We start from the raw sequence: 14,740 nt of genomic DNA on the forward strand, positions 1-14,740 counted from the left end.
AAGTGCTCAGAATATCAAAGGGTCACCTTTGTCAGTAAGCAAAGGATGAGCATTTGCTTTCAAGCGCATCCATCAGGGAGTAGTCAGAAGCTGTTACTTGCTGAAGAAGCCTGATGTTTTATTCAACTATATCCCAGTAAAAACATTTCTGTATATTAGGCCAAGGGGTTTTTTTGTTTTGTTTTATTTTTTTTCTAGTTCATCTTTAAGATATATTCTTCCCTACCCCCACAGGAGAATAGAGGTTTTCACTGACTTAGAAATGTACTTGTTCATATACCTTAATTAAGGTGCTGTATTTGCCTACCATATAATTTTGAGGCATTTTTGAAAGTTCATGAGTCCAAAGAAAACATTTTCTCAGTGATGAAATGGATAATTCTGACCACTGATAAAGAGTAAGCAAATGTCCCTCGGTAAATTCCCTGAGAAATCAAAGGCAATCAAAGTTGGGCATATAATACAGACTGATTTCACTAATTATACACATCACATAATTTAGAGATTAAGGGAAATATGCTAAAACAAAATATTAATTATAGAAGTGCATGTTTGTTGAATGTACTCTTTTCTGAAAAAAATATTTTCTCTTAATCTCAGTAGAATACCTGCTGTCATCTACTACTATGTGAGTTCCTTTTTTGACTAATGCAGTACAGGACAGAAATCCCATTATAGTCAGTTGAAGACCTTCAGATTAACTGAAAAATATTTAGATCAAACCCATGAAAGTATTCTGCCATAAAATGGCTGGGTACACAAAAAAACTCATATGATTTTTTTTTTTCCCCCTGTGTAATTTTCAAAAGATGAAATATATATCTGGGCCTTTCGGCTCAGTGAGTATCTTTTCTTGCAAAAAAGGAAAATGGGACATAGTTCATATATTAATTAGTAAGCTTAAACAGTGGAGGTACATTAACTATGCTGTAGGTACCTTTTTCCGGTGCACATACTTGTCTTTTAGATATACAAGGATATCAGGATATTTGAACTATTTTGCTCTGACTTGGAAAAAAGCTATAACAAAAGTTGGTGCTCTTGAATTGTATGCACAATTCTTATTGAAAAATGGGGGTTTAGGGGAGAGATTTCCCAGGGAGGCATGCATCCCTTTAGGGACTCGTTGTATTCCCATTGAAAGTCATTACAAGTTAGGCACTAAATTTTCCTTAACCCCACAACTCACCTGGTAGAAATGAAAGCACATATATTCCTTTTCACTTTACCACAAAGTCTTAAGATACCTCGAAACGTTATTTGAGCTAATATAGCCAGCCCCAGAGCGTGGAAACTCCCCTATCTACCCCCATCCCTTAGCTAACCTGTGGTGACAGCAACCTTCAGCTGGAGGATAATAACAAATACCAGAGAGCAAACAGATTTTCTAGCATTGCAGCTGGATTAGGAATAGGCCATCCCCCCACCCTCTAAATGCAGCACGCTGTGGCAAAGCCACAGTATTGCTAATCTTTACTCCAGTTAAACAATCCTCAGTCTTTCCACAAACTAACACAGAAAAAATTACACCCAAGGCCTTCAAATCATGTTATAATCATTACATACAGAACTGGACATTGTTAACAACTGACATTTTACTGCAGGGAGAATGTAGAAGCATCAAATAGCGATCTGTCTAAGTTCAGACAGGAAGACTGTGACAGAGACCATACATTTTTTTTTAAACTGCCTTGGCCTTCCTTAAGAGAACAACGAGATCTCCATGCTTTTGTGAGGGTAATTGCTGAAGTCTGTACAATGCTCTTTTGTTACCATCACTACTGTTCAGCTGGGGAGGGCTTTTTAATCTTTCAGACAAAGGCATAATGAAACCCAACTGCTGTAAGTAAAGCTGGGAAAATTCAGTTTACAACCAAGGATTTTTATTTTTTTTTAAGTGAGAGCAGAGTTATTACTCAGAGGCAGAATTGTTTTGAGTTCCTGAGAGTCTAAAAGGAAGACTGGCTATCTTTCTTACTGTTATACAGTAGTTCAAAGAAAAGCAAGAAGTTTGATAAAAGAACTTGAAATTCAAGGGTCCGTATGTATAGAGATCAGACTTGACACCACAGTCTCTTGTGCCTTATAAATTAAAGACCTGTTCGTCTTTGTAAAGGCAAACTTTGTAAATTCCTGCTATAATTGTGCTTAGAGATAATAAGAAGAGGAACAAATAAAACTGCATTACCACAGAAGAGCTGAGCAGCACTCAGCTCAGGAGAACATGGAGACACCTTTACCTAGTTTGCAGCTTTGCTAACTATTCATTAAGATCTGATAACGAGTTTCCCCTAGAGAGAAGGGACAACAGAATAAGGGACCTTTCTAGTTTGAGGTACTGCAGCGCAGGACAAAAGCTCTTGTGCCATTGTCCCTGTTTAATCACAATGAAGAGCAGCAGCAGATGGGGAACCCAAGAGGGAAAAGAGTTGATAGGCCCTAGGCAATGCTGAAAGGATTGACACTTCCCAATTGATTTTTTGCAAAGCTGATTAGCTGTGGCTGCATGTTTGCACTTCAGGTTAGAAAACACATTTGTGATTTTTGAAGGGTGTGTAATAAAGGTGTGAGTCACTAGAGTATGGATGTTTATTCTTAGCTTCATATGTTTAAAATAGAACAATAGGTTCCCGACTACTTCTTGGGCAGCCTATTCCATAAATCAAGGATCACAACATCAGCCAAACTGTTGTCCCTATCTATCTCAGGCCGTGCAGCCTCACATATAGCCCTCACAAAAAGACAATGAAAGGAGCCTTCCAGCCTGCCTGGAGGGTCCAAAGTGAGAGCGCTTTGCCTCTTGTCTCTGGTCAAATGACAAATTCCTATTCCAGGGCTCTTTATTTCTTACTCCTTTTTTTTCACTCCAGCACCCTTTACTTTTATTATAGTGCCTTTTCTATGTTTTGTTTGTTTGTTTGTTTTGAAATCAGATGCCACCATCTTTTATTCTCAGTTTGCCTTTGGAGTACCTGGTTGCTTCTGAATTTTGAAATGGTCTTAGTGCTTTTTGGTCCATTCATTTCCTGAAGTTGTTCAGCAGCACAAAACTGGTTTTTAGCTTCTCTTAGTGTCATTTGTTTACAGGGAATAGATTGGCACTCCTACTTTTGAGAGTGAAGGAGAAAGATCACCGACATTTTGATACTCTCAAGAAACAGAAAGATAGCATCACCCTGGTGGGTTTTTTCCTAGGTGTTTTTTTATTCCTCCTATAGTTCTTGATATCAGGACAATCTTTTTTGCAGATGATACTGCTGTTACTGAACACTTCTATCTGACATCTAGCTTTTTTCCCCATTTGCAGTGGGTGCAATTTTAGCATTTTTTTCATTTTTTTTGAATCTCATGGAATTTTTTTGGCAAAATCCTCAGGGTTAGAGCTAAGAACCAGTATTTAGGTTAAAGGGGGCCCTTAGGGGGCATTATTTTTATTTTACCCTTTCCCTGGTATACTCTGAGGTGGTTCTCTTAATAAAATTTAATTTGCATTTTAATAGTCAAAGTATTGGATCCCTGTATCCTTTACAATTTTTTTAAAATTTTTTTTACTGAGTTTTTCTTCTAATATACCTGATTCCATACAATGAGGGCTGATATGGTTTCCTTAAAAAAAGTAGCTTGCCAACATGAACTTTATATAAAAAAATAGTCTGTTATGTATTATTACATTAATAGGATCCCACAGCTGAATGAGCCAGGGTTTAAAGTATTTCTGGTTCTGCTATACAACCTCTTATAAACAAAATCCAAAAAAGTAAGCACAATGCAAATAGAACGTAGTATATTTTCCGATAGCTTCAAAGAAACCAACACCCCAAAATGCAGAAATCTTGTATAACCTCAGTAATTCTTCAGTGCTCTATTTCATTAATTTACTACAGATTTAATGTTTGCATGCCTGATTGCAGTACTGAATCTTATTCTTTATTGCAGTACTGAATCTTATTCTTTATCGCTGACCAGAATATCATACAGGAAGAAAAGGATGCTCTTCAAAATGGAAGGAATAGAAACAGGACAAAAACACAATGTTCTTGAAATAGGAGTAATTAAGAAAAAATCCAATACACAATGAATGGTCATAAATTAGAAACAGCAAAAGAAGGAGAAAAACTTGAGTGTTTTAGTCAGTCATGGGATGACAGGAAGAATCTAGTTTGATATGGCAATGAAAATGGCAAATGTTTGTACTCATTTCTAATAGAGATAGGAAAATATTAACATCAGTGTTCAAAGACCTGTGTCCATTCATACAGAAGGAAGGCCAATTAAATGCAGCAATTACAGAAAAATGACTAGGATCATCAGCCCTTCATATCTGGCCTTTTCTTCACTGGCTCTTTTTGGAATCCACTTGACTTGAAAACGAGAGACTGGGGTTGTAAACAGGATTCCAGCTGAGGACTCAGAAGTGCCTATTTTGCAAGCAAAGACTGTATATAGGCTGGTAGCCTAGCAAAGAAAAATAATGAGAGCATATGGGATTATTATCTATAAATGATGGATGAGGAAGAGTGTATGTATATGGGAGGAGGTTCTTAGAAAAACAATGCTGGCACAAGAACAGCACATCTAATCTGGAAAACAAGATTCTTTCTAATCACCAGAGTGGCAATTTCTTCAAACAGGAACTATGCACCTGTTGCACCTTTTTCTTCACTAGGCATAGTGGGAAGCAAGCAAGATTAAAACTGCATTAACAAACTGAAACACTCAGGAATCAGTCACACTGAGCCATATTCAGGTTTACTCTATTAACTATAGTATAGTAACTATACTTACTATAGTAAACTAGTCACTTTCTATAGTTAACTAATTTAAGTATTCTATAAACTGTATCTATCTACAAAAAAATGACATCTGGAAGTTCAAGAAAGTGATGAACAATGAAGACTGCTGATTGCTCAGGACAGCAGATCTTGAGTTAGTGAGGAGATAAAAAAAGTGAGAATCTACTTTAAGCGCCTGTTGTAGCAGTCTAACAGCCCCTGTGTGGAAGTGCTTTTTCTGACAACTGTACGTCTGGAATCATGGTGCTGTGGTCTGGTAAGGCTGGGTCCGTTTACATGTCTCTTTTAATCCTGTCAAAAATTTTTTTGTTGTTTTATTTTCTTTGAAAATGACAGTGCTTGAATCTTACTTCAAACTCTGGCTCTCCAGCTCTTTTGAGGATGCAGAGTATAAATCTTCATATAATCTTCAAAATACTTTATATGAGAATGGAAAGGAATCACCTCTTCTAGTTTCTCTAAACACCAAGACAATTTGGAAGCACTGTAGCATCTTTCTCCCATTGTCTTCCAAAATTTTTTTAGCATCTATCCTCCCATTTTTAACAGAAATTTAAGCTACATTTTTGAAATAGTGGTCCCTAAGAGTAGGTACCTAAGTCTTGACATAACCTTCCAGATATCTGACCTGAGCAGATAACTAGCTTCAGCTCTAGTAGATAACTAGTTCTAGCCTCTATCTCTCTCCATTGGCCACCTCTAAAAAATTTTTAAATCCATTAACTGCTTTCAATTAAATTTTATAGAGGAATAAAGGTGTCAAAACCATTAATTTCATATACAGTTTGGAAGAACAGTAGCTGCAAAAGGCAAATAAACCTACATTGTGCCTTGACTGTTTGGTCAGTTGGTTGGTCCATAAATATACATATAAGCCACCACCAACCACAGCCCATGCTGTCTCTTCTCCAGCCAGTATTTAGGGAACACAAGAAGTAGCAGCATTTTGCAGTCAAGAGGTTTTGAGGACACAGGCTGGAGCAGGAAGTATAAAATACCATGCAGTGGGCTAAGTGGTGTGAGGAAGAGCAGGATGCTTTGCCTTAGGGGTCAGTCAGATAGAGAGGTTATGTGGACCATGAAAGGAACCAGAGCTTAGCATACTTGAGACCATAAGAACATGGCACACATGTCCACAGGTAATCTGTCATTTCTGGTGATGCTGGATCTTGCGGAATATCTTTTTAGAAGAAAGGATCTTTTATGGCTTGAAATAAATTATTTGTGTAGGTATTTGCCCTGACGATACATGATATAATGTGTGTATATGTAGGTATACGGAACACACATGTAATGTTTTGGGGGTATTTTTTGTGTATTGGGAAGAAGTCTATACTTAAACTTCAGCAAAATACACATAAATACTTACTACCTAATGTGCAAAAACAATGCCATTTTCCTTTTAACACGGAGTCACCAAGTGGAGCAAAAACTTTGGTGCTGATTATTTGATGATACTAATGGTGTTGATTATGATATTAACTGAAGAGGTTGGTTGATGCTATAGGGATACAGAGCACCAGAAGAGACAGGGATGAGTGCAAGGTTGTTATTATTCTGAAATAGAAACTGTGTGCAATATTATAGTATGAGCAGTTTCATTTTAAGTGCTTTAGTTTTTCTGAATGCTGTAGCATTGCACTGTGTAACCTCAGGCAATACATGTGGTTGAATTTGTTCGTTACTAGACAGGACTCTGCTGTTTGAATCTATTCAATTTGGAGTGAAATCATGTGCTATGAATACTGCCAAGAGTAAACCTGTAATTCTCTTTGTTAGCTACCTACCAACTGCCTACTTACTATTTTAATAATTGGTCTCTATTTCATCATTGTGTTAGGAGACAAAAATGTGACCACAGCAACCCCAGAATAGCAAGTTCCTCTTATAAATACAAACAAATAACAAGATGCAACAGGCAGCTTATTTCTGGATAATTGTAGGTTGATGGTTCAGTGTGTACATCCCAAGGTCTATTGACTCTGATCTTTGCAGAGGTTCAGTAACCACTCTGAAATTCAGCAAGTAGGGTTTTATATTCACAACAGGAAACAGAACTTGGTCTGCAGGGTGGATGGAAAACCATCTTACCCACCGAATTGCCAGATATCATAACCAGCAATACGACATTAGTGGGAGGTAAACTGCAATTTAAAGCCATCTTGCATAACCTAAAGCCACTTCATAAAGGAGATTAACTATGATGTTTAAATCAGTGTTATAGAGTGAGATAGAGGAGTGATGTTATTTCATTCGGGAGAATATTCAGGGCCTGCAATTTCAATTTTTTGGAATTTAATTACCACAGCTATAAAAGTACATTTTCAGTACAACCCTGTTACAAATATGCATGCTAGAAAGCCGCTTCTCTCTAATGTATTCCATTTAAACACAAAAAAAAGTCAGTGCTTAGCCTTAACCTATTAAAATATACAGGATCTCACTTTCATTATACGGTTTTGGTACTGCTGTTTCATACAGTTTCATATCAAGATGAATGTAGCATGGTTAGAAAAGAGCCCTGAGGCACCGCCAGCCCTGACTGTCCCTGCCCAGGCCCAGGGCTCCCCCCACCTGCCCACAGCCCAGGACCCCATGTCAGCCCCCGGGGCCATCAGCCCTTGCCCCAGTGATGCCGCAGCAGGGCCGGTCTCCAGCTCCCCACAGCCCTGCCCTGCCCTGCCCGGCCATGGGCCCTGCTGAGCCAGGCCCACCCACGGGCCCACATCCTGTCCTGGCCTTGGCCCATCCCTGTCCTCAGGGAGATGCCCGATGCCCGGGGCTGCCCCAGTGCCCCGGGCTGCCCTGCTCCTGGCTGGGGGTGGGATGGGCACCGGCTGCCAGGTCCTGCCCTGACCCACCCGGGGAGCTGCCATCCCTCACCTCTGTTCAAACACACTAACACTGCTTCTTTTCTAAGTGCTGCCGACATTTTGGAGCATAGCTCATGACTTTATAATACCAGAGGTGGGCAATAATGAATTGTACAACTTAATGCCAATTGGATCTGCTGTTTTCATGCCATTTCAGTTTATAGTCTTATTGCAAAAGCACATGAAAGATGCCCTTAAATTCTTCCCACATACTTTGCTGAAGTAATTCCTATTTGTGTAGCATGGGTCCAACTCCATTTTTAAAACCCTGTTAAAAATTTCCTGGAGTGTTGTTTTAAAGTGAAGCAATACCATCTATTGGAGATGAACACAAATGCTGTAAATATATTCACTCAGGGGGAAAAAAAAAAAAGCTCACGGTACAAATACTTTGAGCACAGCTTTCACTTGCCTTTTCCTTTTCGTCGTGCTGAGGACACCCCATTGCCACTGCCCTTGGCGCTTTCAGAGGACTCTGCCAGCAGCGCTGCAGGGAAGGATATGACTCCAGATTGTGGCTACTTTGAAAAAAAACCTATCCTTTTAAAGTAATTATGAATGTGACAACAGGCAGAATGTCAAATACAGGCAGCTAATGCTGCAGTCCCGCATGCACTTTAAACGCCTCTTCCTGGAGACATGAAGCCTTCCTTGTTTTCAAGGCAGCCGTATTTGAATGATTTGGGCCAGGACATTTGGGGTGGGGCGGGGGGCAAAGAAGAAAGACAAGGGCTAGACAGTTTTTATCTGACTGTAAGTCATTAAAAGCGAACCAGATGGTTCCCTTAACAGTGGTATTAAAGTAAAATGAGTAAAAGTATGCCTAGGGCATAGTAAAATCTTTAATTTGTCATTCATGCTCAGCCTTAGCCGGTGATCGATGGACGATTTCACAAAAGTGTCCTGATTAGATTCTGAATGAATCAATTTACTATAATATTAATACAGTGCAATTGCTGATGCATTTACTTTTTATTGCATAGACTTACTTCTCCACAATTTTGCTTACCTTTGAGGTATTGTTCAGTTCAATCACCAATTGAAATGAATGCTGTTGAGTAACACTGAGCTCCTAAGGAAATAAAAAAATCTACCTTTAAGTGGAGCCCTAAAAACCTGTGGCTGAAGTAACTTTGTATTGAGGAACAGTAATATGATACAGCCCAGCTGACACGAGCACTATGTCCTAAGACATTTTATTCTATCCCATGACTATCTGCCATGGTCCATTTATCCGCCCCATGATCAACTTTATGCAGAGGATAATGGACACTTTTGCAACACAGGTTAGCACACAGAGTGAAGCTATAATATCTTGTATTGGCTAGGATCTGTCCTGCTAAAAGCATCTGCAGTTTAATTTATACACGTATCTCACCACAGCAAACTGCCTTTGCAATGAGATGTCTAGGTAGTGAAAAATAACTTCAACTTAAAAGGAAAGGAGGGGGTTGTTATTACTACTCATTTCATCCTCATAACCTAACAATGGTGTTAAGTTTTATATACAAAACCATCAACTGTATTTTTAAGTGCATTTCACCTCCAAGCCCTTCTTTTGGCCTCAACTTGCACCATTTATTTCTCCTTTAATTTTATTCCCAATTTATTTTTTTTAACCTGGTTACAGTAGCAATTTCCCCCTTTGTATAGGTCACACAGACAAAATATTGCTTCCAAGATAAGCTGACACTTAAGAAAAAATAAAACAGATGATAGTCTTTGCCTGACTAAAACTTTTCTACCAAGCAAACGGTCAAGGACAGATAAAGTAATCTAAAATAATAAATCATTTTTTCAGATATTTTCCTCACAAGTGAATGTTACAAATTTATCATCTATGAGAAACTTTTCTAGAGATCTGCTTGTTTTGTCTAATATATAAAACCAAATTTTTTTCTGAAAAGAAGGGAACAAAATCCAAACTATTCTGGCCCAGCTATTAAGCAGTTGATGCTGATGTTGTGATATAGGCCTAGGGAATGTTTATTTTCAAAAGTTAGTGCTTTTGCTGAAGGGCTAGAGATTGAACCTTTGATGATCACCTCATTCTCAATACTGATGAGTCATTACACTGAGATATACTTTGTTTTGATATCCAAAGTCACAGTTGACCTTACACAGGTGGATTAATTGTGGAGGAAATTTCATAAACTATGGACTTGAAAAAATCACACAAGTTTCCATTTTTAGCTCTTTAGGTGGTCTGGGCTAGGTAAAGAGTATTATGGAAGACAATTCCCAGTGGTTCCAACACCTTTTCTAGCTTGACCTTTTTTGCTACCTTGTTCATTGAAACCAGGTTTAATTAAAATGATGATAAAAATGAGTTTGGGAGTTCAGCCTATAACAAGTCTCACAACAGCACTATTCCATGATTCATATGAATTAATGATAGATTGTTACTGAGGGCTGTTTTTGTCCCCATATGATACAGACAAAGTTAAAGAGGCTTTCAAGGCAAACAAAAATTGAATTTTTGATGTGAAACAATCATAAAAAATACACAGTTTTAAAGACAAAATTCTTTTCATGCCTTTTCTGTTGCAGGTTGCCTTTGAGGAAAATGATACTCAAATATCCTATTGAAATTACTTCCCGCAGTAGACTTCTAGTCTGACTTTTTAACAAGCAGGTCTAACATATTCGTCAGAGGCTGAGGTTCTATCTAGTAAATCATATAATTCGTCTAGGCCCTATGGCTGAATGTATTGGCCAACTGAATGGGACTCAGGAGACCTGAACTCTATTCCAGGTTCCAAGACTAGTCCTCCGAGAAACTTCAAGTTTCTATGCTTTGTTATCCAAAAAACAGAGCAAATGGTATTGACTGCTTATGTGCAGGGTTTTGAAATCTGCTTATGAAAAATGCTGCATACAAGCTACTTATTGGTATTCTTATTATCAAGAGAAAGGGCTCTGTGCAAAATTACATAGAATGCCCATTTTCTCCCTGAAGGAGAAAATTAAGACGAATGCCTCAGCATATCTGGTAACGACTAACCATGCTACAGTTCTGATATTTTGTATTATTGGACACTTTTGGTATGTGTGGTGAGAAAGAGTTTTGCCCTTAAATGCAGACTTGTAGCATGGAACATACTTTCTGTAGGGACCATAGGCATAAGCACACGTTGTGGAGCACTGTGCCACCAAGTAGGTTGTCAGTAGGCTGCCGGCATAGCACTGATCTGGGCAGAAAGTTGGAGGAAGCCCAAAATATTGACCATATGGTCATGCTGGAGGCTGCCCTTCCAGCATGGTAGGGGCATAGCCAGGCATTGGTAAAGTCTATGCAAAGATTTTTTATATTCTTTCAACCTACAAATCTTTCTCTTCTACAAAGCATGCCATCCAGCAATGCTAAGTACTTTGCCACATAGTCAACTAGGTATTTTTTTTCTAACTTGTATGCAGGAAAAGAGAAGCAAAGAGCTGGCTGAGAAAGTCCAGCTGTCCTGACTCATAAACATGTATTTTCTATGAAATCAACAGTTTCCAGGAATCTGCTACCTAATAGATTCATTTTTTTCCCATGAATTTCATCACCTATGCCCTGACTTTGGAAGCTATTTTAATGTTTTATTTTTAAAATTTTTATTTTCTCTAATGTAACAACAAAATAAATTGTAGTTGATTAGCCTTGATTTTAAGGCCGGGGGGATAAATAAGCCTTTGTCAAAGGAACAGCCATGAGAATATGATTTAATTGGTCATACCTTGTGTGTGTGCTAAGCAGCATTTCAAGAGACATGGAAATTTCCTGGGAAAAAAAGATGATGGTTTGGGCAGCTCATGCGTTGTGTGCTAGTTACCATCATTCCCTTATTTCCCCCTGCCCCCACCATGTTTCAGCTTGGTCCATGTCCCTTTGGATAAGGCAACTGATCTCTTCGTTGCCAGTGCTGTAATGGTGTAGTATGCCTGCCTGCCTCTGCTCTTAGTTTGCCGTATCTGTGAATGAATGTATTTATCTGCTATTCATGTATGTATTTAGTATGCTGTTATGTTGTGTATTGTGTAGTATATTACATAATGTCCACAGGGCGTAAGAGCAGAGCACCCAGAATTTAAACTCAAGAAGTGGCTGGCCTGGTCACTTTTTAATTCTTTGCTTACTGCAATTCCTGAATCCAATGTTTTTCCACTGTAGGATCTCACTGTCCTACATATTCCTAGGATTCCACCTAAGCCACGAGCATTTAGATCTGATTGATGTATGCTTAGCTTGGGAAAGTGATCTGCAGCTTCAGTTCATGGTTTTCCTCAGGCAATTTCTTATAATACTGCAGACGATTTCAATTCCGACATCAAGACACAACTCTATCAAGTCACTGCTTCTACTGTGGTATCATCTCATTTCCCAAAAGCAGTGTACAGCCTTTTTGCTCGGTGTTAATAATAGTAAAGCATGTATCATGGTATTAGTTAAAGTATCTAGAATTGTGTCCCAATTATTTATTTTCCTCTCTTTTTTTTATTCCCATTTCACCACCAGCTGCATTCAGACCAGGATAAAGGAGATGGATCACTTAAGTACATCCTTTCTGGAGATGGAGCAGGAGACCTCTTCATTATCAATGAAAACACTGGTGACATCCAGGCCACAAAGAGACTAGACAGAGAAGAAAAGCCTGTATACATACTCCGTGCCCAGGCTATAAACAGAAGGACTGGAAGACCAGTGGAACCAGAATCTGAGTTCATCATTAAGATCCATGATATCAATGACAATGAGCCAATGTTTACAAAGGACGTTTACAATGCCAGCATTCCTGAAATGTCAGATGTTGGTAGGTGTTAACTAATAATTGATTTCAGTGTCTAGTCTGGGTTCTTTCTGTGGAGTTAATGAAGGGCCCAAAGTTTACAGGCACTGAATACAGACATCCGCTCTTTGAATCTGGAGTAAAAGCACCTCGGCCATTAAAAAAAAAATCTGAATCCAGAAAAATAGTGACAACAGTTTGCTGGAATCAGAGGTGTCAGCTGAGTGAAATCCACTCCCTCTGTTGTACCACAAAAAATGCAAGTGAATACAATTTAGTTTAGCTCACAGTGAAAGTGAGCAGAGCTAAGCTGTGTTACATGACACCTGTAAAGAGTTTAATATGCTTTGTTAACATGATTTAGTAGCAGTGTAATAATATGGTAATCCATGGTCACCTAAGTGTGACCATACCACCCCTAGATCTGTTCAGCAACCCTTCTTTAGTTCAGGAAGGTAAAAAAAATGGAAAAGGGCAGGTGCAGAAGTGGTTGTACACACTTCAGGAGAGAAAACTGTCACCTGAGTCAACTCATCACTGATTCTGAGATATGCCATTAACTTCCTATGACCTTTGTTGCTCTTTTCATGCAAAAGAAGAGAGCTCCAAAGTCCACTGAAGTCCATTGAAATCTTTCTATTGATTTAAAACGTATCAAGCTGTAAGAATCAATCAATAAAAGAAAACAAAATAACTTCCTTGAAATATGATTTTAAGATTGGATCTTTTCCAGAGAAGTTGACAGGTTTTGATTCTTTGTCTCTGATTCTTAGGAAGGTCGTTTTGATTTCTTTGTCAGAGAGCGATGGATGGTTGAACTGCAAGAAGCACATTTCTAATCTGAAATAGTATACAGGGAGAGAAGCATTAATTAATCATAATCAAGAACGAGATTAAAATAAAGCTCAAGCAATATGAAAATAAAGACTTTGGGGCATACTTTCTCCTCTCATTCATGGGACTTGTCACATGGATGAAACCTCATCTGGTGAAGAGAGAACCTAATATTCACATTTTAATATGTGAAGTGAATACTTTATTCACAAATCTGTTTTAAATGCCAAAACTTAAGCTCATTTTTTATGTTTGTTAACACTTTGCCTAGGATTCAACACCATTTCTTTCTCTAGAAGACACGAGAAAAAACAGATTTACATTCCTGTGTCAAACACTTTACAAGCATGAGTAAATTTGCAAAAGTATATTCTTGACCTAGATACAAATTCTGAATGCCTTCTCTATCTGGGGAAGGGTGCGTTTCTGGTTTCTTCATAAGACATATGATGAAGGATCTACATATCCAATCAACAGCTGTGTACTATAATTTGGTTTTGTATCTATGCCCTTTATGAACAGAGAAACTTCTACAAAGTAAGAATATCTCTAACTTTTTGCCGTAAGTTTGACGTGAACATTAACTATGCTTTTTCTACATCATAAACTGTCTTGGTGTCCTGGTTTCGGCTGGGATAGAGTTAATTTTCTTCTTAGTAGCTGGTACAGTGCTGTGTTTTGGATTTAGTGGGAGAATAATGTTGACAACATGCTGATGTTTTAGTTGTTGCTACGTAGCGCTTATCTTAGGATTTTTCAGTTTCCCATGCTCTGCCAGCAAGCAGGTGTGCAAGAAGCTGGGAGGGAGCATGGCCAGGGCAGCTGACCCGAACTAGCCAAAGGGGTATTCCATACCATAGAATGTCATGCCCAGTATATGAACAGGGGGCAGTTGGCCGGGAGGGGCAGATCACGGCTCTGGCATCAGTCAGCGGCTGGTGAGCAATTGCATTGTGCATCACTTGTCTTTTCTTGGGTGTTATTCCTTTTTTTTTTTGTTATATTCCTTTTCATTACAATTATTATTATTATATTGTTATTATTATTCTTAGTTAGTATTATATTTTATTTTACTTTAGTTATTAAACTGTTCTTATCTCAACCCATGAGTTTTACCTTTTTTTTTTCCTCCTCCCCACCCCACTGGGAGAGGAGAGGGGGAAGTGGCTGCGTGGTGCTTAGTTGCTGACTGGGGTTAAACCATGACACTAGGCCATGAAAAAAACCTGTGGATTTTTATTTTCTTTAATTTATCATTGCAGGTACCTTTGTCGTGCAAGTCACCGCAACTGATGCCGATGATCCTACATATGGGAACAGTGCTAAAGTTGTCTACAGCATTCTCCAGGGACAACCATATTTCTCCGTTGAATCTGAGACAGGTCAGGGGACCTTATCTGTCATTCTATGACAGGGTCTGTAATTCAAATGACGTGCTAAGCCAAGCTAGGACATATTAGACAAAAACTTC

The 14,740-nt window shown here is 38.6% G+C and overlaps 1 protein-coding gene across 3 annotated transcripts in view; it reads left to right on the forward strand.

Moving 5' to 3' along the window:
- Nucleotides 1-14,740, forward strand: part of LOC127012756 (cadherin-6) — a 47,868-nt gene that overhangs the window by 11,414 nt on the left and 21,714 nt on the right. For 2 of the 3 annotated variants that reach the window (XM_050891026.1, XM_050891027.1), the window contains exons 2-3: nt 12,165-12,459; nt 14,532-14,651. In XM_050891026.1, the coding sequence (XP_050746983.1) occupies nt 12,165-12,459; nt 14,532-14,651 (415 nt within the window). The remainder of the gene's footprint in view (nt 1-12,164; nt 12,460-14,531; nt 14,652-14,740) is intronic. The other variant, XM_050891028.1, reaches the window with a different exon arrangement.

The sequence above is a fragment of the Gymnogyps californianus genome, chromosome 2, assembly GCF_018139145.2.
Source record: "Gymnogyps californianus isolate 813 chromosome 2, ASM1813914v2, whole genome shotgun sequence".
Taxonomy (NCBI): Eukaryota; Metazoa; Chordata; class Aves; order Accipitriformes; family Cathartidae; genus Gymnogyps; species Gymnogyps californianus.